Source organism: Oryctolagus cuniculus, chromosome 17 (assembly GCF_964237555.1).
Source record: "Oryctolagus cuniculus chromosome 17, mOryCun1.1, whole genome shotgun sequence".
Classification (NCBI taxonomy): domain Eukaryota; kingdom Metazoa; phylum Chordata; class Mammalia; order Lagomorpha; family Leporidae; genus Oryctolagus; species Oryctolagus cuniculus.
Window position 1 is genome coordinate 12,423,054 of NC_091448.1, and position 26,313 is coordinate 12,449,366.

The 26,313-nt window shown below is 42.1% G+C and overlaps 1 protein-coding gene across 28 annotated transcripts in view; it reads right to left on the reverse strand.

The window, feature by feature from the left end:
* CEP112 (centrosomal protein 112) overlaps nt 1-18,067 on the reverse strand; it is a 521,685-nt gene extending 503,618 nt beyond the window's left edge. For 3 of the 28 annotated variants that reach the window (XM_070060420.1, XM_070060421.1, XM_070060415.1), the window contains exons 1-4: nt 17,882-18,038; nt 12,767-12,880; nt 8,841-9,031; nt 5,481-5,653 (exon numbers count right to left, since the gene is read on the reverse strand). In XM_070060420.1, the coding sequence (XP_069916521.1) occupies nt 5,481-5,653; nt 8,841-9,031; nt 12,767-12,866 (464 nt within the window). In that variant the 5' untranslated portion in view covers nt 12,867-12,880; nt 17,882-18,038. Of the gene's footprint in view, nt 1-5,480; nt 5,695-8,840; nt 9,032-12,766; nt 12,881-15,947; nt 16,489-17,881 lie in introns of those variants that run through there. The other 25 variants (XM_051825867.2, XM_051825859.2, XM_070060422.1 and 22 more) reach the window with 20 other exon arrangements.
* Nucleotides 18,068-26,313: the final 8,246 nt, after the last annotated feature.

A 26,313-nucleotide genomic window follows, 5' to 3' on the forward strand; every position in this document is an offset into this window, starting at 1 on the left:
AACTATGGGGCTGCCCCATGTGGGCCTGCAAGGTGCGACATGCTCTTGGGAACTGTTAATAAACTCTTCTTTTACAGGCAGCAGTCTCCATGTCTGTCATCTTAACACACTTGATTAAAACAAATCCGGGTTATATTTTAAAACATGGTACATAATTATATACTCATACATACCAGGATGTTAACTAAGGCATTCCTTGTGACAATAAAGAATTGAAAGCAGCACAGACAGGTTAAATTAGAATATATCCACACTATGGATTATTATCTATAACTAAAATGACTATAGAGACTACCTGACACAGTTACGTGAGAAAACAGCAAGTCTCAGAATAGCACAGCCATAAGACAATTAAGTCAGCACATAGGACAAGCCAATTCACATATTTTTAATTACACAGGAATGGGTGTAGGTGTCTACAGCAAAGTAACAGGGGCCAAACTGTTAATAGTGATTACTTGCATGAGGAAAGTGGGATAAGGAGCACACAGAGAGGGTGTTGATGTATTATTACTCCATATATTTCTACACTGGGGTTTCCATAAGCATGTATTACACACAGATTGCACAATTTTCTGAAGTGAAGATAAAGACCATATTAGTCAACTATTGCTACATTACAAATTATTATGAACTTAGCAACTTCAAATAATACACACATATTTTCTTTTTGTTTCTGTAAAACAGAAGTGCAGGCACAGCTGGGTTCAGTTCTCTGCTTAGTGCCACAATCAGCTGCAATCATGGTTTGACCAGAGCTAGGATCTCATCTGGAGGCTTCCGTGCTTTGTGTGGGGGCCAATGGCGTTTGGCTCCTTAGGACTGTGATTCACGCAGCTGCTTCTTCAGAGCCAGCAAGCAAATTCCAGCAAAACTCAAAAGCAAGTATGCTAGCAAGATGGAGGTTCATATAACTAATGTAATCATGACTGACCTCTCATCACCAATACCACATTGTACTGATTAGAAGCCAGTCGAGGTCCTGCCCACACTCAATGGGAGGAGATTATAGAAAGAACAGCAGGAGGAGGATCATGGGCCGCCTGAAAGTCTCCCTACCACAAAGACAAGGTCACTACCAGAACTCCACAGTAAGCATCTGAAGGATGACCAGAAAGGCAGTATGTACTGACAGAGTTCACGAGATGTGGCACTGAATCAACCACACTATGCATGGGTGAGATCTAAGTCAAGGGTCCACTTAGTAACATTTGATAAAGTCATGCTCCAAACCCATATATTACTGAAGTATTTTGATGTCAAGAAAATAGGCATCTATTTGACAGAAAAATACAACAACAGATCTATAATGAAATAGCCATGTGAATTGGAACAATGGTTCTTCTAAAAGAAAACTAAGTAATAACAGGACCTTAAACCAAATAACACGAAACAAGAAAGGAAAAAAGAGAACCAGGAAAGAACTAGTTATGTGCAGAAGCTGTTTTTGGTGTGAAATACCAAGCACAGGAGTGTATACTGTATATGTGATAGAAAAAAAGAAAGCATGGTAATAAGTCGGATAGAATATACCTCACAACACTTCTAAGTGTCTGGAAGGAGGCTGCTACCACATCCTACAGAAGAATAAACCTAAAGGACAGTGTCATCTCCACTGAAGAGGGAGTCCTAACACAAAGGCTTCAAAAGGACTCTGCATCTTTAATAATATAAAAAGGCTAGCACACAAACAGCATAATCTAAAATGCCATTAGAAATACTTCACATACAAAAAGGTCTAAGTAAAGCAGAGTTTTATAAAGTGATCAAAAAAGAAACACTAAGGGGGGAAAATCTTTTAAGATTAAAGAGGTTTTTCAAAGGACAAGTTGAAGTGGTTGTAAAATTTATGAGGCAGCATTAAACTTCAGTTCTAAGTAACAATAAATTATTCACTATAAAAACATACATGTGTCAAATATTATAAGCCTCTTAAACTTTTTAAAACAATTTTTTCCAGAATTGACTAGATGTATTAGGTCAACATTAGCAGATACTGACTTTTTCATTAGCACAGTATGACCACTTGGAGTAAAGGAGTAACTTCAGAGAAGAAATATGAAGACAGAACCATCAATAGGCTATTCACCACCACATCTGATCTGCTATCACGCATTATGCATTTGGCCTCAAAATAAATTTGGTTGGCTTTCACTAAAGTGAAAGTTTCATTATTTTAAATGCCTTCACGTATGAAAAACTATAAATACCTGCTAACTGTTATTCCTATGGATTATAATTTTAAATCAAACTGAAATTTTAAATAAACCAAGTACAAAATTATTAAGTTAAAAGAAACAAAAGTAAAGATATCCTGAGAGGTTTTGTTTTTGCAGCCCCAATTTGACCATTAGTCTTTGTGATACTCTGACATTTGGCCAGAAAGATATTTTAAGTTTGTCCTTTCCAGTTCTGTCACCTCCCTATGTTCCTTATGGAGTGTGAGGGCATCCCCATAGCCTATGTCCATACTTCCCTCAACATGTTCTAAAACTTGTGCTTCCCTCAACTTTTTACAAAATTTTCTCAGTGACAATATACCTGTGTCAAAGGATTTTCGTACAAATTAAATATGTGGCAGTGCCTAGTCACTCATTCATATCTGTACTCATCAAAAATACTTAAAAAAATTCCTACCATGCTCCCACTCAGTATGAGGGGCTGGAAACACAGCACAAATGGGACAAAAACATAGTTCTAATATCATATTTATAATCTGGTGCAAAGCTCAGATAGTAAACCTTTGTACATGTGATGAGTGTAACAGAATCAACAGAGTACCACGGAAGGCAACAGCAGAACCACGGAAACTGACCTGCAATGGCAGGGAGGGCAGTTTTGAAGCTGTGAGGTCTGAAGAATGGGTAGCATGGACCAGGACCACAAGAACTCCTGCTCTTCCCATTAATTACTTACTATATAATTGATAACTAACCACTCATATTTTAATCATTTTTAATTAAAATGTCATCTAGTTATAGTGACAAAGAGAAGTAAGTTATTGATTCCAATTGTAGAGATGCTGCTATGGTTTCATTTGCCAGATAAGTCACTAAGAGCTGAAGGAGAGTCCACTGTCTTTGCTCAAATTCTATCCTGTATTCTGAGGAGGAGAAGTGCATTCACCACCACGCCCTAGGAATCCCACATCTATTTGCTATCCTGAACCTTTGTACATAAATTAATCTGTACAAACACTTCCATAACTACACAGTCGCTGCACTGAAATTATCCATATACTTGCCTCTCTCCCCCATTCATCTAAACAAGGGTTATAAATCAAAAGTCTAGGCCAGCACTGTGGCACAACAGGTTAAAGCCCTGGCCTGCAGCACTGGCATCCCATATGGGTATCGATTCAAGTCCCAGCTGCTCCACTTCCAATTCAGCACCCTACTAATGCGCCTGGGAAAACAGTGAGAGATGGCCCAAGTGCTTGGGCCCCTGCACCCACATGGGAGACCCAGAGGAAGCTCCTGGCTTCGGATCAGCTCAGCTGCAGCCATTGAGGCCATCTGGGGAATGAATCAGTGGATAGAAGGCCTCCTTCCCTCACTCCATCCCTCCTTCCCTCTCCCTCCCTCTCTCTCTCTCTCTACCTCTCTCTGTAACACTTTCAAATAAATAAATCAAAGGTCTGTGAGACATAAACAAGTAACAAATGAGTGGTTACGCTGCCAAATACAAAGATATTCTTCATTTCCACAGACTGTCTCTCTCTTGCATCATATCGTCCCTCCTCTTCTACCTTTGTTCTTTGCATTTTTGATGGAAATACAGAAAAACAAATATTTCATTTGTCTCTTAACCCTAGTTAAGGGGGAAAAAAGCTCAAGCTCAATATAAAAAGCAATAGATCTCAAATTCGGTGTCCAGAAGTCGCAGGACAGTGAAGGAATACGACGTTAAGTGGGTTGCCTGGCAGTACTTGGCTCCAGTCTATGGCAATCTTCTGAAAAGATGGCAAGGTTTCCAGTTCTTAGGAAAAGTCAGAAAACTGGGTTTTGATATGAAATTCTCCAGTTGTTAATTTTGACGATTCACCCAAAAATCTTTAAATATACTGTATAACTCAAACAAAACAAACATATCCATAGAATTCATTCAGTCCAGGAAGATCTCCAATTTTCAATCCTGGTCTAAACTCCAAGACAGAGAGAACCACTTTAGTTCTCCTTTATACAATAAACTCCATAGTCATTACACCTAGAAAGAACCCAGTATTTAACTGGACTCCTAAGAAACATTTTGGCAAACAACTGATGGACTTTGTAGCCAAACTAAGAATTTTATTTTTCTTTGTATACTTAATGTATACAGATCAAATCTCTTTATAACTTCATTATGACTATAAAGTGAAGAAAAAGTGTACAATTCATCCCCTCTAATCTTAGTTCTCCTATGAATTAATATACAAATAAGTATTTAACACCACTTCTAAGAAGTCACGTGTTCATTTCTTCTTACTCTTCTGAACATATCCATAATTGTGTCACCTCTTCCTTTTTGGCCTCTCCACTTTATTTTCCCTTTCTAATGAACTAATTTCGTATGGACTGGCTCTCTTGTTTTGTGTCCATCTGTTCTTTTCTACCATATCATATCAGGTCTGAAGAAAACATAACCAGACTATATCAATTATGCAGACAATTCAAATTACTGGTAATATTAATTCAAATTACTGATAACATTTCTCTATCTGTAAAAGGTAGAAACAAAAAAATAGAGTGGATAAGAAAGATTACATTGTTAACAGAAACAAATTCCTAAAATTAAAATCACTAGGAGAAAGATGAGTGAAGTACAAAGCATGGGATGCATCAGCTGACACTGCCAATGTCTCAGCACTTCAGGGAAGAACGCCAAAAGAAAAAACTTTTTTTTAAGGTCCAAATTTAAATATATCCTACCTAATCACCAAAGATAATACTGTACCAATAATGACCTTTTTGTATATTTCAAAAATTTGGAAATTTGGTTGTACTAAAAATCCTATTTAAGTTTGATACCCTATTAAGAAAGCACAGTTGAAAGGTGTTTACATTTTCATTTATTGTTTTATTAAATGAAAGCAAATATTATTCAATGAAGGGAAAAGGAAAGAATTCAAGCATAAGCTTCAAGATGGGGCATGCAGGGTATTATATTATCTTGAAGTCACTGATAATGTTTTAATTCATGCTTCTCATAGGGAAAACACATAAGTGACCTACTTAAAGATTCTCAGGTACCACTTTTTAAGCAATGAAAATGTATATGAAGTTAACAAATATCCATAAAAGTAGTTTAAAATGTAAAATAATCTTGAATATTCAACAAATGAAAAGCAAAACTATTACTTTATCCACTCAATGTGCATTCAACTTTAACAAAAATATAAAGAAACCAACTATATACCATAAAAAAAGAAAGAATGCCTGAACCAGTTCCAAAGACAAGCTAAATTATGAAATACATTCAAAATCTCATTCATAGCATACCTGTGGATATCAGTTGGCAACTGTACCAAAGCGTTATCATCTCCAGAAGAAAGTTTCCATGATTCATTTAATTTGTGTTCACTTGTCCCTAGTTCACCCATTACCCAGTCTGGTAATCCCTCTGGGCTTGAACCTTTTGCTTGTGCTGGATTTGGTTCATCAAAATAGATGGACTGATTTTTAAAAATTAGAAAAATTATTCTTTCAAAATTTACTATAAAGAAACAATGAAAATTTCCATCAAGTTTCAACTTGGATAACAACTTTCAAATACTCAGCTAAAATCAATTATATACAAATATGTAAAAATGCATCATTCAAAACACAATTATGAAATATTAATACATAAATGAATACTTATATTTTGTGTCCTGCTATATATGAATTATGATAAACAAAGTTATATAAAAGATAAATATAAGTACTTATTTTTATTATAAAAGATTATGAAAAGTTAAATAGAACTTTCTAAAATTGTATGCTATCCTATTACTTTCTATGATTATGAGTTCACATAAAAATAAATCAATGGGCAGACAAACCATAATCCATTCAAATAAGAAATTAAAATTAACAACCCCTTCATAAGGTGGGAACAACAGAATGAGAAATGTGGAAACTAGTTTTGGTCATACTACACACTAGCTGGAAACCCAAAACAGGTCTATAGGTCTTTTCATTATTATTTTTGGAAACTAAAGCCCTTCCCCTATGATTCTATGAAAGCAAGTGTGAATGAGAAACCATGATACAATATACTCATATCTTAACATCTAAAGTGTGCTTTCAGGAAGTCCCCCCTTTAGTCATCAAGAAGAATGATACCTGCCCACTTATTTATCTTCAAATGAGCGAGGCTTCATGACATATTTCTGATGAAAACTGCACTAACGGGACACTTCTGCAACTCTCCCAGTCCCACAAAGGAACTCCCCAGAGGTTATTCCTTGCTGAAGGGTGCCACATGGCCCTCTACTCCAAATCAGACATGCATAACCATTTCTACTTAAGTGAAATACTCATTCCAAACATCTACCAAATATCATCAAGTCAAGGAACTACCATCCTAATGACTACTGTTCTTAACTTGAGCAAAATACCTTAATCTCCTTTAACAAAAAGTGAAGGCATTCCAATTTTTGACATTCTGCCATGGACAATAAGAACTATCCTCTACGGGCTGGTGTTGTGGTATAGCAGGTAAAGCCACCACCTCTGATGCCAGAATCCTATATGGTTGCTGGTGCAAGTCTTGGCTGCTCCACTTCTGACCCAGTTCCCTGCTAATGGCCTGGGAAAAGCAGAAGTTGGCCCAAGTGCTTTGGTCCCTGCCACCCATGTGGGAGACTTGGATAAGAGTACTGGCTCCTGGCTTCACCCTGGCTCAGCCCTGGCTCTTGTGGCCACCTGGGGAATAAACCAGTGGATGGAAGATTTGTCTCTGTCTCTATCGCTCTATACTATGCTTTTCAAATAAATCAATAAATCTTTAAAAAAAAAAAAGGAAAATATCACCTAGCGTGCAGCATGCCACTTGACTAAATTTTAATACAGAAAAATAATAAACTATATTGCACAATTTTGACATTCACACACAAAAATATGACTGTATATCCTAATAGTAACTACCAATACCTACACTTCAGCCAGATTTTTAGTGTTCAAACACAATACAAACCAAGTAAGTGATAATTCACCAACCAAGCAAAATAATAACTGCCTTTGTAACAAAGTTGATTTTGTTAGTGAAATGATGAGCTATAGAAAAATTGCTTCTTGGGCCGGAGCCGCGGCTCACTAGGCTAATCCTCCGCCTGCGGCGCCGGCACACCTGGTTCTAGTCCTGGTTGGGGTGCTGGTTCTGTCCCAGTTGCTCCTCTTCCAGTCCAGCTCTCTGATGTGGCCTGGGAGGGCAGTGGAGGATGGCCCAAGTGCTTGGGCCCTTCACCTGCATGGGAGACCAGGAGGAAGCACCTGGCTCCTGGCTTTGGATCGGCGTAGCGCACTGACCGCAGCAGCCATTTGGGGGGTGAACCAATGGAAAAGGAAAACCTTTCTCTCTGTCTCTCTCTCACTCACTGTCTAACTCTGCCTGTCAGGAAAAAAAAAAAAGAAAGAAAGAAAAATTGCTTCTAAACTCCAATTTACTGTCATTTTATTAAAATAAAAAAGAATTTTTAGAGACCACTCAATCCAACTTCTAATGAATTTTAAAATAATATTAATTATATATGGCACAGGCTTTTGGCCCAGCAGTTAAGCTGCACTTAACATTCCATACCTCAGTGCCTGATTTAAGTCCTAGCTTCTCCACTTCTGATCCAGCTTCCTGCTAATGTGTATCCTGAGCGGCAGCAGATGCTGGCTCAAGTACTTGGGTTCCTCTACCACATGGAAGACCCACACTGTCTCTGGTCTGGCTGTTAGAGGCATTGCATTTCTGAAATGAATCAGCAGATGGAAGATTCTCTCTCTCTCTCTCTCTCTCTGCCTTTCAAATAAAATATTTAAAAATGTATATGAAAGGAGTTTAATAAACTAGAATTTGCTGAAATACATGAAATTATCCCATAGGTAAGGTAACATTATGTTTGAAAATTAGTCTTTTTAATCAACTTGTTAATTTGAGAGGCAAAGATTACTGTAATATAATTCAATGAAAATTATTAGACTCAATATAAAAAAACTCATTTTCAGTTTTTTTAAAATATTGTAGAATACTAAGGGATGAATAAATCAGTAAGAATTTTCCCCTTACGGAATAACACCTGCTTTCTACTGAAGGGAGGGAAAAAAATGTTTTAACTATCATACAAGTAACAAGAGTACCTCAAAAAGTTCATGGAAACTGGAATTACAAGATGTTTATTTTGGTACAAATTTTTTTCTTCTTTTTTAATTTATTCAAAAGGCAGAGAGAGAGAATGCTCCCTTCCACTAGCTGACTCCCTTAACGCACACCAATGCGGCAGCTGAGAGCTGGGAACTCAGTCTAGGTCTCTCAAAGGGCTGGTAGGAAGCCAATCTGAGCCACCACCACTGCCTCCCAGGGTCCGCAGAGACAGAAAGCTGGAGTCAGGAGCCAGAGCCAGAGCCAGAGCCAGAAATCAAAGCCAAGAACTCTGCTATAAGAAGCAGGCATCTTCATCGGCATTTTAACTGCTAGGCCAAATGCCTGCCCCAGTACAAAAGTTCTAAATCCCCACATGGTTTTAACGTGGTAGTTTTTCCCTATGAACTTTTTGAAGACCCTTCATATTATCTAACACATATAATTTGACATTACTATTCCCAAAATGGATAATAAATTGCCACTTTTAAAGAAACGAACTAACACATCTTTTGGTCAATGATACCTACCATGTACGAAGGTAAAGTTTTCAGCATCCCTGGTTCAGGGCGGTGTGTGAACGGGCCTTCAAGCACTCCTTGCTTAAGCATATGCAATAGCAGCTTTGCGTACAGGTTCCGATTCTTCCTGCCCATCAGTCCTGTCCCTGTGCCTGAAGGCTCACACAATTTTCTAATCCAAAGAGCACACCTCTGCCGTTCTATAAATACATAAAAATTGTTAGGAACTTGAATTTTTATAATATATCAAGTTAAAAAGACTTACAATAGCATCTGCTTTAGTTTAGAACACAGATTAGCAAGCTTTTCTGTAAAGGCCAGATAGCAAATACTTTGTAGGTTACCTGATCCCTGGCACAGCCAGCTACTCAACTCTGCCACTATGGCATGAAAGTTGCCACGGACCATATGTAAACAAATGGCATGGCTATGTTCCAATGAAACTTTATAGGAAAGGCTATGAGCTGGAGATGGGCCTCGGGCCTGCTGATTCCTGGTCTAGATTTAACTTTATTAGTTAATTGGTAATTTGGACAACACAAATGCAAAAAATATTTTCCCCAAAATAAAAGCTCTTGATTACTACCAAATAATTTCCGAGATAAATTCTGCTGTAATACTTCATCTCTAAAATTATTTTAGATATACTGAAAACTCTTTCTGGGGAAGCATTTGGCCTAGCAGTGAAGACTCCCACATTCCACGTAAGAGAGCACAGGGTTCAGTGCTTTGGCAGGATTCCCAATTGTAGCTTCCTGCTAACGTTCAAGCAGACGGGTCCTGGTCACCCACGTGGGAGACTTAGATTAGGATCCCAGCTTGGAGTTTCAGCTTAGGTGCAGTCCCAGGCAGAGCAGGCATTTGGGAGCTAAACCACAAAATGGAAATTCCAGGTCTATGCCTACTGATTAAAAAAACAAAAATTTATTTTAAAAAAAGAAAAATCTTTCCATAATTCTCATTATATGAACCCAGAGATAAAAAGCAATCTCTGATTTATCTAAGCATTTTAAACTTAATCTAAAATTAAATCTCAAGCCTTTTACTTATTAAAGCCAATAATTTCCAGGGATTTGCAGCTGATTTATTTAGAGTTTTCTTTTAACATTTCTAAAAATAATTGAGTGTTATTTACAAGTAATTTCATAAAATAATTATCCCTTCAAAAATCTACCTAAGAAATGCAGCACCGTTTAATCCATATGTAATGACCTATTGACTATATTATCCTGTCATGACCCAGGATTATTTTTGATTTCATGAAAACTATTCTGGTATTAATTTTTTATCAGTCTAACTCAATTTAAGGATTACATATCTAATACAAATCATAGCCTGCTCTAATCTCTTAGTTTATAAAGGTCATATTCATTTTTTGTTTAACCTACAAAATCCACTAAGGCTGGATTTATCACTTTGCAAATATCACTGCAGGTATGAGAGCTAGCCCTCTTGCTTTAAAAATTATAGAACTACAAAACAAATTTCATGAAATATTGGCCATCCATCACACAAAAAATACAGAAATGAAACTGATAAAGTTTACAGTTTTTCAAACTACGTGTTTGCTACACATCCCTATAGCAAACTGAAATCTAATATCCCAGTGCTCAGAATTTGTTACAGTTTTGCTAGTGAAATAAATTCATTCTTGTACTTAAAATGACTCTGAAAGTAGAACTATGAGAAGACAAAAATTATCACAAATTTCTGGTTCTTAACTTGGATATTTTCACTATGAAATAATTAAATAAAAGAGGGTCACAGATGTATCAAAACTGATGATGTGTCATGAACCAAAGATAATCAATTTTATGTACCTAATTTATTATCAGGAGAAAATGAAATATAATAGTTTTTTGTGAAATACATCTCCATAATAGAAATTTTTAATACAAATTTTTCCTAGTCAGCAGACATAAGACAAAAGTTGGGGTGGGGGTATGGTGATTATCAAAAGAGACCGCAATACAGAAATATCGTTAGGGGCTGGTGCTGTGGCACAGCAGGTAAAGCCTTCGTTTGTGACACCAGCATCCAATCCAGTTCCCTCCTAATGTGCCTGGGAAAGCAGCAGAAGATGGTCCAAGTACTTGGGTCCCTGTCACTCACATGACAAGAATGGAGTTCCTGGCTCCTGGCTTCAGTTTGGCCTGGTCCCAACCATCACAGTCATTTGGGGAGTGAACCAGCAGACACAAGATCTCACTGTCTGTCTGTCTCTGTCTCTCTCTGACACTCTGCCTTTCAAATACATAAATCATTTTCTTAAAAAAAGAAATATCAGGAGCCGGCGCTGTGGCACAGTAGGCTAAGCCTCCTCCTACAGTGCCAGCATCCCATACGGGTGCCGGTTCCAGTCCTGGCTGCTCCGCTTCGGATCTGGCTCTTTGCTTACGGCTTGGGAAGGCAGTGGAGAATGGCCCAAGTGCTTGGGCCCCTGCACATACATAGGAGACCTGGAATAAGTTCCTGGCTACTGGCTTCAGATTGGCTCAGCTCTGGCCAGTGCAGCCATTTGGGGAGTGAACAAGCGGAAGGAAGACTTTTCTGTCTCTCCCTCTCACTGTTTGTAACTCTGCCTCAAATAAATAAAATCTCTTTTAAAAATCATTAAATACTAATTTGAATAATCATGAATGAGCCATGGAACTTGACATATTCATCTGAACAACAGCAGAGGAAGAAAGACAAGATAAAGGTATGACAAGGCAAGAGAAGAGGCAGAGGAAGGGGCCTCACGGGAAAACCATGCCAAGCTGTCCTGAACTAGAAAAGGTGGCAGCCCTAGAGCAATGGGTGACCACAGAACACATAAATCACACACCTTTTCCCAACATGGCTCCCTGAAATATCTAATGCTGAATCAGTTCTACACTTTGAACAGAGAATCAACTCAGACTCAAGGATACAGTGAACTGGAAAAAGGTAAAAACCATAAAAACCAATTTATTGGTCCAATGCAAATTCTCTACTTAGAAGCTACAAATCAGACACCCGTGTGCCTACTGTGACTTATAGAAACTCCCCAGTCCCCAAAATTCTCTAAAATTCTTTCTGATGCCTTAAATTGTCTGAAAATTCTCTAACTTGAGACGAAGACTCTAACGCCGTAACTAGAAATAACAGGCCAGGGGCTGGCACTGTGGCGCAGCAGGTTAAAGCCCCAGCCTGCAGCGCTGGCATCCCATGTGGGCACTGGTTTGAGTCCTGGCTGCTTCACTTCTGATCCAGCTCTCTGATATGGCCTGGGAAAGCAGTAGAAGATGGCCCAAGTCCCTGGGCCCCTGCTCCCTTGTGGGAGACCTGAAGAAAGCTCCTGGCTCCTGATCAGCACAGCTCCAGCTAACTGGAGAGTGAACCAGCAGATGGAAGATTCTTTCTTTCTTTCTTTCTTTCTTCCTTCCTTCCTTCCTTCCTTCCTTCCTTCCTTCCTTCCTTCCTTCCTTCCTTCCTTCCTTCCTTCCTTCCTTCCTTCCTTCCTTCCTTCCTTCCTTCCTTCCTTCCTTCCTTCCTTCCTTCCTTCCTTCCTTCCTTCCTTCCTCCCTCCCTCCCTCCCTCCCTCCCTCCCTCCCTCCCTCCCTCCCTCCCTCCCTCCCTCCCTCCCTCTCTGTGTAACTACGACTTTCAAATAAATAAATAAATCTTTAAAAAAAAAAAAAAGAATGTAATTTTCAGAAGTAGGCATTTAGCCTACCAGTGAAGATTCCTCATTTCAGAAGTATCTGGCCCCAGCTCCTGACAGTGCAGACCCTGGGAGGCAGAGGCAACGACTCAGTAACTGGCTTCCTGCACCCACAGGAGAGAATTGGATTATACTCCCACCTACTGGTTTCAGGCCAGACCAGCCCCGGCAGCTATCTATCTTGCCCGCTCTATCTTTATCTCAAATTAAGTATTTTTAAAAAGAATCCAATGCTCAAACATAATCTTACCTGATCTATGAGGTAATTTTAGGACAAAGGGTTTCATATCCACCACAAAGTGATCAAATTCTGCATCCAACTTCTCCCATTTTTCTTCTTCACTTCCCATTTCTATTATCCAATCTGTAAAACATTTAAATTTAAAATATTAAGTATTTATATGCTGAAAATTATTTTTTTAAAAAAACTGATCTGCAACAGACCCTCTTAAGTGATTGATAGATATACCACAGACTTGGAAAAATATTTGTTAACCATACATCTCATAAAGGAATTAATCAAGAATATCTAAAGAACTCTCAAAATTCAGTCATAATAAAGCCCAACAATAATCAGCAAAAAAGTAACGCCCTTTACCAAATAAGAAATACAGATGACAAGTAAACACATGAAAAGATGCCCAACATCATTAGTCATTAGGAAAATACAAATTAACACTATAGTGAAAAGAAAAGCCCACAATGAGATACCACTACAAACTCATCAGGACAACCAAAATTTAAAACACAGTCCCTGCCACAGTCCCGTGTGGGAGACCTGGAAGAAGCTCCTGGCCATTGTGGCCATCTGGGGAGTGAACCAGTGGAGGGAAGACCTCTTCCTCTCCCTCTCTAATTCTGACTTTCAAACAAATAAATAAAACTTTTTTTTTTTTTTTTTTGACAGGCAAAGTGGACAGTGAGAGAGAGAGACAGAGAGAAAGGTCTTCCTTTTGCTGTTGGTTCACCTTCCAATGGCCGCCGCAGCCAGCGCACTGCGGCCGGCGCACCGCGCTGATCCGATGGCAGGAGCCAGGTACTTCTCCTGGTCTCCCATGGGGTGCAGGGCCCAAGCACTTGGGCCATCCTCCACTGCACTCCCGGGCCACAGCAGAGGGCTGGCCTGGAAGAGGGGCAACCGGGACAGAATCCGGCGCCCCGACCGGGACTAGAACCCGGTGTGCCAGCGCCGCAGGGTGGAGGATTAGCCTAGTGAGCCACGGCGCCGGCCAATAAATAAATCTTTAAGACACATACACACACACACACACACACAAACAATACCAAATGCTGGTGACACAGAACCACAGAAACTCTCGCACACCGCTGGTAGGAAAGCAGAAAGGTACAGCCAGTCTGGAAAACACTTTGGTAGCTTCCTATGAAGTTAAACCTATACTCACCACGTGGGCCAGAAACCCCACTGCCAGACACTTACTTAAGTGAAATGAGAAATGACTCTTCACTAGAAATCTCAACGTGAGATTTACAGCAAGCTAAGTCTTTATTTCCTCACAGTCATAGAAGTCAACAGAGAGACTCATTCTCTCTTGCACACATTCACCCTGTTGTCTTTCATTTTCTCCATCCAACTCTGTCCAGGAGGGAAAACACTGCTGAGATGCAAACTGCCACTGTCCAACTACTGCCTCTCCAACTTCTTCCCCAAAACTATACACGGCTCCAACCGTCTGACTATGGTGCCTACTCCCCATTCCCTTCATCTGATAACAGCCTATTATCCTCTTAAACTCTCACTCCTCATTCCACCAGAGTATTTTTCTTTATACTCACCAAGAATCCTTAACACCCTCGTTCATTCACCAACCAAGGGATTGCCAGAAAAAATATCACCACCTTATACTAAGACAGCTTCCGATGTCCCCTGCACACTCAGGAGGCTTGAACTATTTCCTACTCCACAAAGTAGCTTCTCAAACTGTTACCAGATTATCTTAAAGCCCCTTAACAACTCCAGCCTCCTTACCCTTGGTTTTAAACGTCTGTGTGAATGGGGCCAGCATTATAGCTCTGTGGGTTAAGCCACCACCAGCAACGCCAGCATCCCCTGTGAGCACCTGTTGGAGTAACGGGTGCTCCATTTCCAATCCAGCTCCCTGCTAGTGCACCTGGGAGGGCAATGCAGGACGGCCCAAGTTCTTGGGCTCCTGCACCTATGTGGGAGACCCAGATAAAGCTCCCGGCTTCCTGGCTCAGCCTGGCTCAGCCCCAGCCATTGCAACCATTTGGGGAGTGAATCAGCAGATGAAGATATTTCTCTCTAACTCACCCTTTCAAATAAATAAATAAATCTTTTTTAAAAAAAATTTAAGTCTGTTTTTTTAAAAGATAATGCTACCTAGATTATAAGTCAAAAATATTAGTTCTTCATAACTCACAGAGCTGTTTTTGGTCTTTGTTATCTCCTCCTTGACGGCAACATCTTCTTTATCTCCCATTCCCTGAACCTCCATAAACCAATATATCAACACATACCCAGAAATATCTCAAATTCTGCTGGCTTTCTCTTCTAACAACCATTATCACAGATAAAGACCTCCCACCCCACCACTCAGCTTACAGCAACAGCCTCAAAAATCTATCTTCTGGGGCAGACATTTAGCCTAGCAACTAAGCCGCCTGCCCCCACATTTGATCCCTGGCCCCAGCAGACCCTGGGGGTGGGGGTGATGGATCAAGTAATTGGGTTACTATCACCCACTTGAGAGACCTGGATTGCATTTCCAGCTCCCAGCTTCAGCCCAACCCAGTCACTGCAAGCATCTGGAGAATGAACCAATGGATGGGAGCACTTTGCTCTCACACCACAAGCCCTTTTTTTTTTTTTTTTTTTTTTTTTTTGACAGGCAGAGTGGACAGTGAGAGAGAGAGAGAGACAGAGAGGACAGACAGAAAGGTCTTCCTTTTCCGTTGGTTCACCCTCTAATGGCCGCTACGGCTGGCGCACCGCGCTGATCCGAAGGCAGGAGCCAGGTGCTTCTCCTGGTCTCCCATAGGGTGAGGGCCCAAGCACCTGGGCCATCCTCCACTGCACAGAGAGCTGGCCTGGAAGAGGGGCAACTGGGACAGAATCCGGCGCCCCGACCGGGACTAGAACCGGGTGTGCCGGCGCTGCAAGGCGGAGGATTAGCCTAGTGAGCTGCGGCACTGGCCACCACAAGCTCTTAAAAAAAAAAAGGCTCTGTCTCCATCCTGTCAGTTTTCTCTACATGAATCCCTTTCCCTCACTGGTACCAAAATTAGTTTCCTCATTACAAAGCTAAAGAAGTCTGTGATACCACTGCTGGATGTTAGCCCATACATTTTAAAAGCAACTATTCCAGGCCGGCACTGTGGCATAACAGGTAAAAGCCAGCGCCTGCAGGGCCGGCATCCCATACGCGTGCTGGTTCCAGTCCTCGGACACCTACACCCGGCGTGGGAGACCGGGAAGAAGCTCCTGGCTCCAGACTTCAGATCAGTGCAGCTCCGGCCGTTGTGGCCAATTGGGGAGTGAACTGGCGGATGGAAGATCTCAAGATCTCTCTCTCTCTCTCTGCCTCTCCTGCTCTATGTAACTCTTTCAAATAAATAAATAAATAAATATTAAGGAAAAAAACTATTCATATGAATGAGCAAACCAAGGGAAACTCATGAACTCAGGATTTCAAGCACAGGTCTGGCCTAGATGCACTCCTGCCCATGGACTCAAACATTTGCCTGAGTGCATCCACAGCTATAGCTAAGGCAAAGAAGATTTCTGGTAATCGCTACTTCTCAGTAAATCCTTTGACACCAGCAGGAAATGTTAGTGTTTAATGTTAGAGGAAACTAAAACTCAACAGTTAAATAACTCACCCCAAATCATGAAATTAAGCAGAAAGCTGAGATTAAAATCCTGAAATCCCTAGGTCTCCAATCCATTATATCTGACCATTTGGCCATTTACATATAAGTCAGCAACATCTCCAACTAATAAAAAAATTATTTTGAAAAACAGAAAGGCAATTTTTAATTGCTATACTGAAACGCAATACTGGAGTACATTTAAAAGAAAAACAAGATGGTCAAGTAAAAGCTTTTGGTAAAAGCTAAAAATCTGCTTCTCTTCCCCTTATTCTCAAACAAAATAAATGGAAAAAGCAACAAGAAATGAGTTAATATTTCAAACCCTCAGGGAATGTTTGGTACACAAATTACACAGTATACACATACATTATTTAGTTCCAGCTGATAAACGTTTTACACGTCACCAGAACTGAAGACTAAACTAACAGAACTGAAAAATAAGTAAAGCTACACCTTCACCGTACTTGTGGAGTGCCTAGTACATAAACTCCTCCGAGTGTGTCCGGTCCTTGTATGCATTACGCCAGAAGCAAAGAGGGCGTGAACCGGGTGACCGCCGCTAGCAGCAGCAACCCGTAGTAGGTCACGTCGCCTCTTAAGCCTGTCTCTTCGTGGACAACTACAAAGTGGGCTAAGACCTTCTCACGGGGTTTAGCCGACACGGGAGTCGGCAGAGCTTCAGCAAGCTACAAACACTCCCAGGCTCGGGTGGGGCGGGGTGGCAACGAGCCACAGTGCGCAACCGACAGAACACGTCGTGGACAACACGGCCCTCGCCAAACGCAATGTTCCTCAAGTCCCACTGTGCTTAATCAACTTAGACTCGAAATAGAGTGTGGGTCATTAAAAAAAAAAAAAAAAAAAAAAAAAAAAAAAAAAAAAAACTCGGCCTGTCAAAGACCATAAACAGGTTGACAGGTGCAGGTTCCACCTGTCCTAAGCCAGCGGCTTTTTCCCCTACCGTGCGGGGGGCAGGTGCGCCAGCAGCGCGGCCGCGGACCCTCGGAGGGCGACGGCCGGCCCCGAACGCGGTGCACCAACCACCGGGCCCCGCGCCGGCCCCGCAGCACCTCACTGCCCTCTCTCCGGGCCTCGCCTGCGCAGCCGGCGGCCTCGAAGCTGTTCTCCCGGCCGCTGCTTCTAGAAGCCGCCTGGCGTCGGGGGCCGACCCGGCGCGGCGCGGCCAGCTCCCGCATCCCTCCCGCGACCCGCAGGCCGCCGAGGCCCAGGCCGCGCCCCCAGCCCGCCCGGGACACGGATTTCCTCTCACAGCCGCCAAGCCCCCCGGACCACCTCGAGCTGCCCAGAGCCGTCGGCGGACCAAACTTTTCTCAGAAGCTTCCCAACCCGACCTCCCAAGCCCGGTGCCCGGACTGGAATTCGCTCGGCAGCCACACTGGCCGGCTGCGCCGAGACCCCCGGCCGGGGCGCGCGCGCCCCCACAGGCCTGAGAACGGGCCCGGGGCCTGCGGGGCGACGCCCGCACGGACCCCCGCGCAAAATTCCACTCGAGAACCTGGGAGGTGAGGGAGTGAGGACTTGGCAAACGAGAACCCGGCGCCCCTACACGCGAGCTTTCAGGTCGGCCGCCGTCGCCGCCGCCAAACGGTTTCAAATCCTTGCGGGCCGCTGGGTCGCCACCGCCCAGCAGGCCGGGGGCGGAGACTTCCGTGCTCGCCTGTCCCCGCCCCCTGCCCCACCCCTCCGGCCTCGCTGTTGCCATGGCGACGGCCCCTGTGGTGGGGGCTGCTACCACCGCCCCTCTCCACCCGGGACCGGGATTTCCGCCCTCCCGCCGATCCCTGCCTTCCGGCCAGGGCCAGCGCGCGGCGTCGTTGTCATGGCAACCCTCCCGGCGGCCGCTGCCGAGGCCTAGCGGGCCTGAGGCCGTGGTCGGCGCGTGGTGGCGTTGTCATGACGACGCTCGGGGCAGCAACGACCACCGCCCAGCCAAACACAGACTTCCGCTCTGGTCTGCCTGGCCTCCCCGGCGGCGGTTGCCATAGCAACGCCTCGACGTGCCGGGTAGTGGCCAGGCTGCCCGCTCGGCCGGCTCTAGGCGGGTCCCGGGTCGAAGCCGCCAGGGTGACTCGATCTTTTTTGGCTGGACGGGGGCATCCTGAGCTCAGAGGACATTGTGAACCTTCAGGGCTCGTGGAGAAAAAGCGAGAGCCAGCAAACTGAGATGGCGGTGGGACCCCAACAGACAGCACGGCTGAACGGGGCTAAACAGTGCGCATTCGCCCCTGGCGTCTCACACTCAGAGGCCAATGCGTGTTCACCAGCAACATATACAGGCAATCCTTTGTGTGAGTGTGCATTTGAAGCTACCTGAGGCCAGGGGAAAAAAAAAAAGCCCAGAAGATCGTGGAATAAAATAAAAAGGCTTTAGGTTTACCGACTCCGTGGAGAAAAGTAACATCAAGTGGAAAATGTATTTTCGCTCCTGCCAGGAGGTCTCCTGCCCCTCAGGGCAGTCTGCTGTCTGCTTTGCCATGTTGCGCTGTTCTTTGGTTTTCTATTCTGTTTCTGGAAAAGCTCTGAATTACGTTTTTTAAAATACTAAGCAGAAACAGAATTTAAATTGTAAAAACACTCACTTAAGTGAAATTCAGTTTACTCCTGTTTTTCATCTAATTTCACAATAGGATTCTTTCCAAAGTATCTTTGCAATACACTCAGTGTGGTGCCAAACCTAATATTAAGCACAGCTTGAAGCATCTTTTCAATTTTCCATAAAGTGGGGGATTCATTCATTCGTATCTAGTTACTTTCAAGTTTCATATTCTTTTCAAGGTGTTTTTGCAAATCCGTCTCCACTGCAAGTAAACACCAACAGTTCTTGTTTCAGAGACAAATTATGCTAAGGAACAGAAAGGGTAGGAATGCTTTTAAGAGTGTTTATCTTTACATATTTAGAGTTAAGGAATGATCCATAACCAAGATCATTTGCACTGAGAGTCAAAGATGTAAAACCCATTCTGTCTCCCTGTGTGTGACTCAGCCTTTTAAATAAAATGAACATAAAGAAAAATTTTAATGTTTTTAATTGTAGCAATGTAGAACTATTGCAATGGTTATCAGGCAATTGTTTCAAACTCACGATGAGTACTCAAGAATTAGTTATTGTTTCAACTCACAATGAGTACTCAAGAAATTGTTATGAAGAGAAATGCAATTTTTGATCTTAGCCTGAAATCTTTCAGTTGTATATTTTGTTCAGATCATAAAAGCTTTCATGCTATTATAGGGAAAAGATTTAAAAAAAGAATATTATGGGCCAGCATTGTGGCATAGTAGATTCAACTGCCACCTGCAATGCCACTATCCCTTATGGGTGCCAGTTTGTGTCCTGCTTGCTCCACTTCCAACCCAGCTCCCTGCTAGTGTGCCTGAGAGAGACATGGAAGATGGCCCAAGTACTTGAACCCCTGCACCCACATAGGAGATCCAAACTGAGTTCATGATTCCAAGCTTCAGCCTCTGGAGAGTGAACTAGCAGATGGAAGATCTCTTTCTTTCTGTCTCTCTCTCTCGCTCTGTTTTTTACTTGATTTTCAAGTTTTTTACTTGATTTTCAAGTAAAAAACAAAAGAAGGAAGGAAAAAATTATGTGTAATCTTGCTATTAAGGAATAACCACTATTAATATGTTTTATATATTACCCAACCTTTATGACTATTTTTAGTGTCTACTTATTATTCCATCACTTGGACATAACATAGCTTGCTTAATTATTCTCTTGTGGCTACCAATTTTGCTCTTATAAATATTGCTGCAATAAATGCCTTTACAAATATACATATTTGTTGAAGTTTCAGTTATCTCCATAAAAGAGATTCCTATGGGCATAAAAAAAGCATTAAGGCTTTTGATCAGTCGTGCCAAATTGCTTTCTAGAAGTGTTTTTGCAAATTTGCAATCCCACTCAACAGTCTATGAGAGTGACTTTCTCACATTAGCAATTTCTTTATATCAGTTCTAGCTGTATGTAAGAAAAAAAATGGGAGCAGGCATTTGGTGCAGTGGTTAAGCTGCTTCTTGGGATGCCTAAATCTCACTCACAGTGCCTGGTTTCAGGTCCAGGCTGTGCTCTGGATTCCAGCTTCCCACTAATGCACACCCTGGGAAGCAGAGGGTGATGGCTCCTTTATTTGGTTCCTTGCCACTCTAAGTCAGAGCTCTTGATTGAGATCCTAGCTCCTGGCTTAAGGTTGGCCCAGTTTTATCTGTTATGGGCATTTGAGAGTGAATGTACATATAGGAGCTCGAGCGCTCACTCTCTCTCTTTCTCTCTCTCTCCTTTCAAATTAATTAAATAAGATTTTTTTTAAAATAGTATCTCTTTAATTTACATGTCCTACTATTAGGAAGGTTGAAATATTTAAATATCTCTGTTACTGTTTTCTTTTCTATTATTCTGCAAACTGTCTTTTTGCCCTTTGTTTTTGTGGAATTGACTGATAGATAACTTTCATATTTTTAATTTCTTGTATCAAAACTAGCAATGGCTTTGTACAAGTACTTATGTAAAAACTTATAGTAATCAAATTCAGTTAGTGATTAACCAGTTTTGCATTATTAAAATACTTTGCTTCTTTAGAATGAAATAAATGAATGATTTAGCTATCTAGACAGAACATCATTTATAAATATCTAGAATTATTCCTGTGTTATTACTGTGTAAATACATCAAAGACAAACATGAGAACAATCTGTAACCAATAAATTCCTTAAGTTGGATACTAGATGATTTGTCACTTTCTACTTGCAGACCACAAAAGCATAAATTATACCACCAAGAGATGCCTATAAAGGGAGTTTCTTCACTACTAAAAAAAGTTACTGCTTTTAGCAAAGTGCTTCTGGATTCTTCCATAAGCCAGAACTATGCAATATTCACTATTTCATCCCTACTCCTGTTTGTTTATTCTATCCTACCTTCTGGGATGAATTCAAGTAAAGCCTATTTGCAGAGATACACTAGTTGTTCTTCTTCCTTCTCCTTTAATAATATACATGTTTTCCACACTCATTAACAACCAAGTAGTGGCCGGCGCTATGGTGAAGCAGGTAAAGCCGCTGCCTGCAGTGCCAGCATCTCATATGGGTGCCGGTTTGGGTCCCGGCTGCTCCACTTCCAATCCAGCTCTCTGCTATGGCCTAGGATAGCAGTAGAAGATGGCCCAAAACCTTGGGCCCTGCACCCGCATGGGAGACCCAGAAGAAGCTCCTGGCTCCTGGCTTCAGATCAGTGTAGCTCCAGCCATGCAGCCAACTGGAGAGTGAACCAGCAGATGAAAGATCTCTCTCTCTCTCTCTCTCTCTCTCTGCCTCTCCTTCTCTCTCTATGTAACTCTGACTTTCAAATAAACAAATCTTAAAAAAAAAAAAAAAAAAAAAACTAGCAGGGCGCTTCCTAGCCTCCCCAATTCAACAATCTTTCCTACCAAGCAGTGTCAGAACTAACCTGAACATTCTAAGTTCAGAGTTTGAGTATTTCCTAGAAGCCTCTGGAAAAGTCACAGCATAACTAGAAGTGGAAGAATTGTACAAAAGACATAGCCTGAAGTTAGGATATCCGGTTTTGTCACCTAGTAGGTTTGTGATGTGGATGAACCAAGTGACATAACCACCTGAGGCTTCAGTTTCTTTATCTTCTTTTTAAGGTGACAAGGAAGATGGAATTAAGAGAGGTGAGATAATGTATATGGAAAATCTGCCCAGTGTCTGGACTTTGAAAAGTAATAAATGCCACTAGGAGGCAGCAATAGCACACAAGGAACTAATTATCACACACACACATACACACACACACACACCCATGCATGCATATGAGCACATGATCACACACAGAACACAAACATTAAAACCACATACAAGCCGGTGCCGTGGCTCACTAGGCTAATCCTCCGCCTTGTGGCGCCGGCACCCCAGGTTCTAGTCCCGTTCGGGCCGCCGGATTCTGTCCCAGTTGCCCCTCTTCCAGGCCAGCACTCTGCTGTGGCCAGGGAGTGCAGTGGAGGATGGCCCAAGTACTTGGGCTCTGCACCCCATGGGAGACCAGGATAAGTACCTGGCTCCTGCCATCTGATCAGTGTGGTGCGCCAGCTGCAGTGCGCCGGCCACGGCGGCCATTGGAGGGTGAACCAATGGCAAAAGGAAGACCTTTCTCTCTGTCTCTCTCTCTCACTGTCCACTCTGCCTGTCAGAAAAAAAAAAAAAAAAAAACACATACACGGGCATAACATACCGATCACAATACACCTAAACACACACAGGACAGTGCTCACAGACTTGCACACCAACCACATACACATACGTACACACTGACACACACATGCACACACTCCAAGCTATTTTATTTCCTTTCCTTTCCTTCTTGTATGTTTTTAATCTTCTGCTTATAAATTAAAGCAGGGATTGACCTTAGGCTAGTAGATAGGAAATGTCATTGACCAATACTTCTTCTTTTTTTTTTTTTTTTTTTTTCATTTGAGTGGTAGAGCTACAGAGAGAAAGGTCTTCCATCCACTGGTTCACTCCCCAAATGGCTGCAACAGCTGGAGCCAGGCCAATCCAAATCCAGGAGTGGGAGCTTCCTCTGGGTCTCCCACATGGGTGCAGGGGCCCAAGAATCGGGCCATCTTCCACTGCTTTCCCAGGACATAGGCAGAGAGTTGGATTGGAAGAAAGCAGTCAGGACACGAACTGGTGCCAATATGGGATGCCAGTGCTGCAGGTGGAGGCTCAGCCGACTACGTCCCAGCGCTGGCCCTGACCAATACATATTCTTGGCTTTGGGGTCTCAAGAATAAGATGCTCCCTGTTGAAAAATTGACCAACGTCATGTTCTACCCTACAAACCCCTTTCAGAAATGTTCCTAGAAGATGGAAGTTGAAACATGGATAAACATGGGTACCATGGCAATAAGAAGCTATTCCGCCACAATCCTAGAGAAAAAGCTGGTCTTTGGGAAGCATCACCAGGAATCCACTTGTCTTGAAAGAAGGCTTCCTTGATTGTATGGAAATAGGGAGTTAGGCAGCACTGCAGCTCACTGGGCTAATCCTCCGCCTGCGGCGCTGGCACCCTGGGTTCTAGTCCCGGTTGGGGCGCCGGTTCTGTCCCAGTTGCTCCTCTTCTGCTGTGGCCCGGGAGGGCAGTGGAGGATGGCCCAAGTTCTTGGGCCCTGCACCTGCATGGGAGACCAGGAGGAAGCACCTTGCGTCTGGCTTCGGATCGGCGCAGCGCACCGGCCGTAGCAGCCATTTGAGGGGTGAACCAACAGAGGAAGACCTCTCTCTCTGTCTCTCTCTCTCTCTCACTGTCTAACTCTGCCTGTCAAAAAATAAAATAAATTAGAAAAATAATAAAATAGGGAGTTCATGTAGTCTACAGTAACTAGTTAAATATTATTTGGGGGAAAACAAAATGTAATCATGCTAAAATCTGGGCAATAATCAATTCCTTGTGGTTGTAATTCCCTCTTTTTTTGTGGGCTACCTGGGGAGGAAGAGGTGGTAGTACCTCCTGCACCGTCTCAGCCATCAGAGGAGGTCAGCTCGTACTGTGGCTAGAGAAGGTGTAGCTGAACTTTAAAGACGGTGATCTAAGCATTTTTGTGATGGTAACACTTACAATCTACTTTTTTAGCAATTTTCAAGAATACAATACATTGTTAGTAACTATGTTCATCAGTAGTATAATAGCTCTCTTGAACTTATTTCTCCTATCTAATGAAATTCTGTACCCTCTCACCAAAATGTACTCAATCCACCCCACTCCCAACCCTGAGTAATCATCATTCTACTCTCTACTTCTAGGAATTGAACATGTTTTGGATTCCATATATAAGTGAGATCATGTATTTGTCTACTTGTGCCTGATTTTTTTAATTTTATTTTTTAAGGAATACAAATTTCCTAAGTACAACTTTAAAAATATAGTTATTCCTCCCACAATACCCACCCTCCCACCCACACTCCCACCCTACCTCCTCCTCCCTCTCCCCTTGGCAGTCCCATTCTCCATTAAGATTCATTTTCAATTAACTTTGTACGCAGAAGACCAACTCTGTACTAAGAAAGATTTCAACAATTTGCATGCACACACACACACAACTGTTTGAGAACTAGTTTTACAGTTAACTCTCCCATCCAAGTACTAACCAGGCCTGACCCTGCTTAGATTCCGAGATCAGATGAGAACAGGTGCATTCTATGGTATTGGCCATAGACACAGTTAACTCTCATGATGCAACTCATTGAGGACAGAGGTCCTGCATAAGGAGTTAGTGATGAACCTCCTTTTTCTTGTACTAATTTCCTCTCCTACTAACAGTGTGCCAGGATTTCCTTTTCTCCACATCCTCTCCAACATTTATTATTTTTTCTTCTTGATAATAGCTATTCTAATAACTGTGAAAGGATACCTTAGTGTGGTTTTAATTTGCATTTCGCTAATGATTAATGATTTTGAACATTTTATCGACATGTTGGCCATTTACATAAATTATTTTGAGAAACATGTTCAGAGCCTTTGCCCACTTTTTAATTAGATTGTGTTCCTTGCTATTTTAAAGGTTATTTACTTGAAAGGTAGAGTGGTAGAGAAAGAGAGCTATCTTCCATCTGCTGGTTCACTCCCCAAATGGTTAGAGCTAGGTCAGATGGAAGCCAGGAGCCTGGAACTCTATCCTGGTTTCCTACATGGGTATCAAGGAACCAAGTACTTGGGCCATGTTCTGCTGTCTTCCCAGGTGCATTAGCAGGGAGCTGGATCAGAAGTGGAGCAACCAGGACATGAACCAGTGCTCTGATACATGATGTCGGCTTCACAGGCAGCACCACAACTTCGGCCCTTGTTTTCTTACTGTCGAGTTGTTGGAGTTCCTTATGTATTATGCATATTAGCCCTTAATTAGAAGTATGGCTTGGAAGTCTTCCCTCCCACTCTGTGCATTGTTACCTCACTCTGTTGGTTGCTTCCTGGGCTATGCAGAAGTTTTTAACTTTGATACAATCCTCTTTGTATATTTTGCTTTTGTTTGGCTGTGTTTTAGGGGTCATATCCAAAAAAATTATTACTCAGATCAGTGTCTTGGAGTTTTCTCCTGTGTTTTCCTGTTTTTATAGGTTCAGGTCTGATGTTTACACCTTTAATTCACTTTGAATTGATTTTTGTGTGTAGTGTGAGATAGGGCCTAGTTTTACTCTTCTACATGTGAACATCCATTTAACCCAACACCATTTATTGAAGAGACTGTCCTTTTCCCCACTGTGTGTTCTTGGTAACTTAGTCAAAAATCAATTGAGCATACATGCCTGGATTTATTTCTAAGCTCCGTTCTGTTCCATCGGTCTGTCTCTGCTTATGCCAGTAACATGCATATGTGATTACCATAGACTTACAACATATTTTTAAGTCAGAGAGTGTGTTGCCTCCATTTTGTTTTGATCAAGATTTATTTGAGTCTTTCATGGTTCCACACAAATTTTAATACTGCTTTTTCTATTTTTGTGAAAAATATCCTTGGAATTTTTATAGGGATTGCATTGAACCCGTAGATCACTTTCAGCAGCATTTTCACAATGTTATTTTAACTTTTTTGTTGTTGATGGTTTTTTTATTTGTTTTGAAATTGTAGTTGTGGGCAACATGAAAACTGAGAATTTTTTTTTTAAATTATTAGAAAGTCAGAGTTACACAGAAGGAGAGTCAGAGGTAGAAAGAGAGCGAGCTTCCATCTGCTTGTTCACTCCCCGAATAGCCAGCATGGCCAGGGCTGCGCCAGGACGAAGCCAAAAGCCAGGAATCAGGAGCTGCATCCAGATCTCCCATGTGGGTCCAGGGGCCCAAGGACTTGGGCTGTCTTCCATTGTTTTCCCAGGCACGTTAGTAGGGAGCTGGAGTGGAAGTAAAGTAGCCCAGACTCCAGCCAGAGC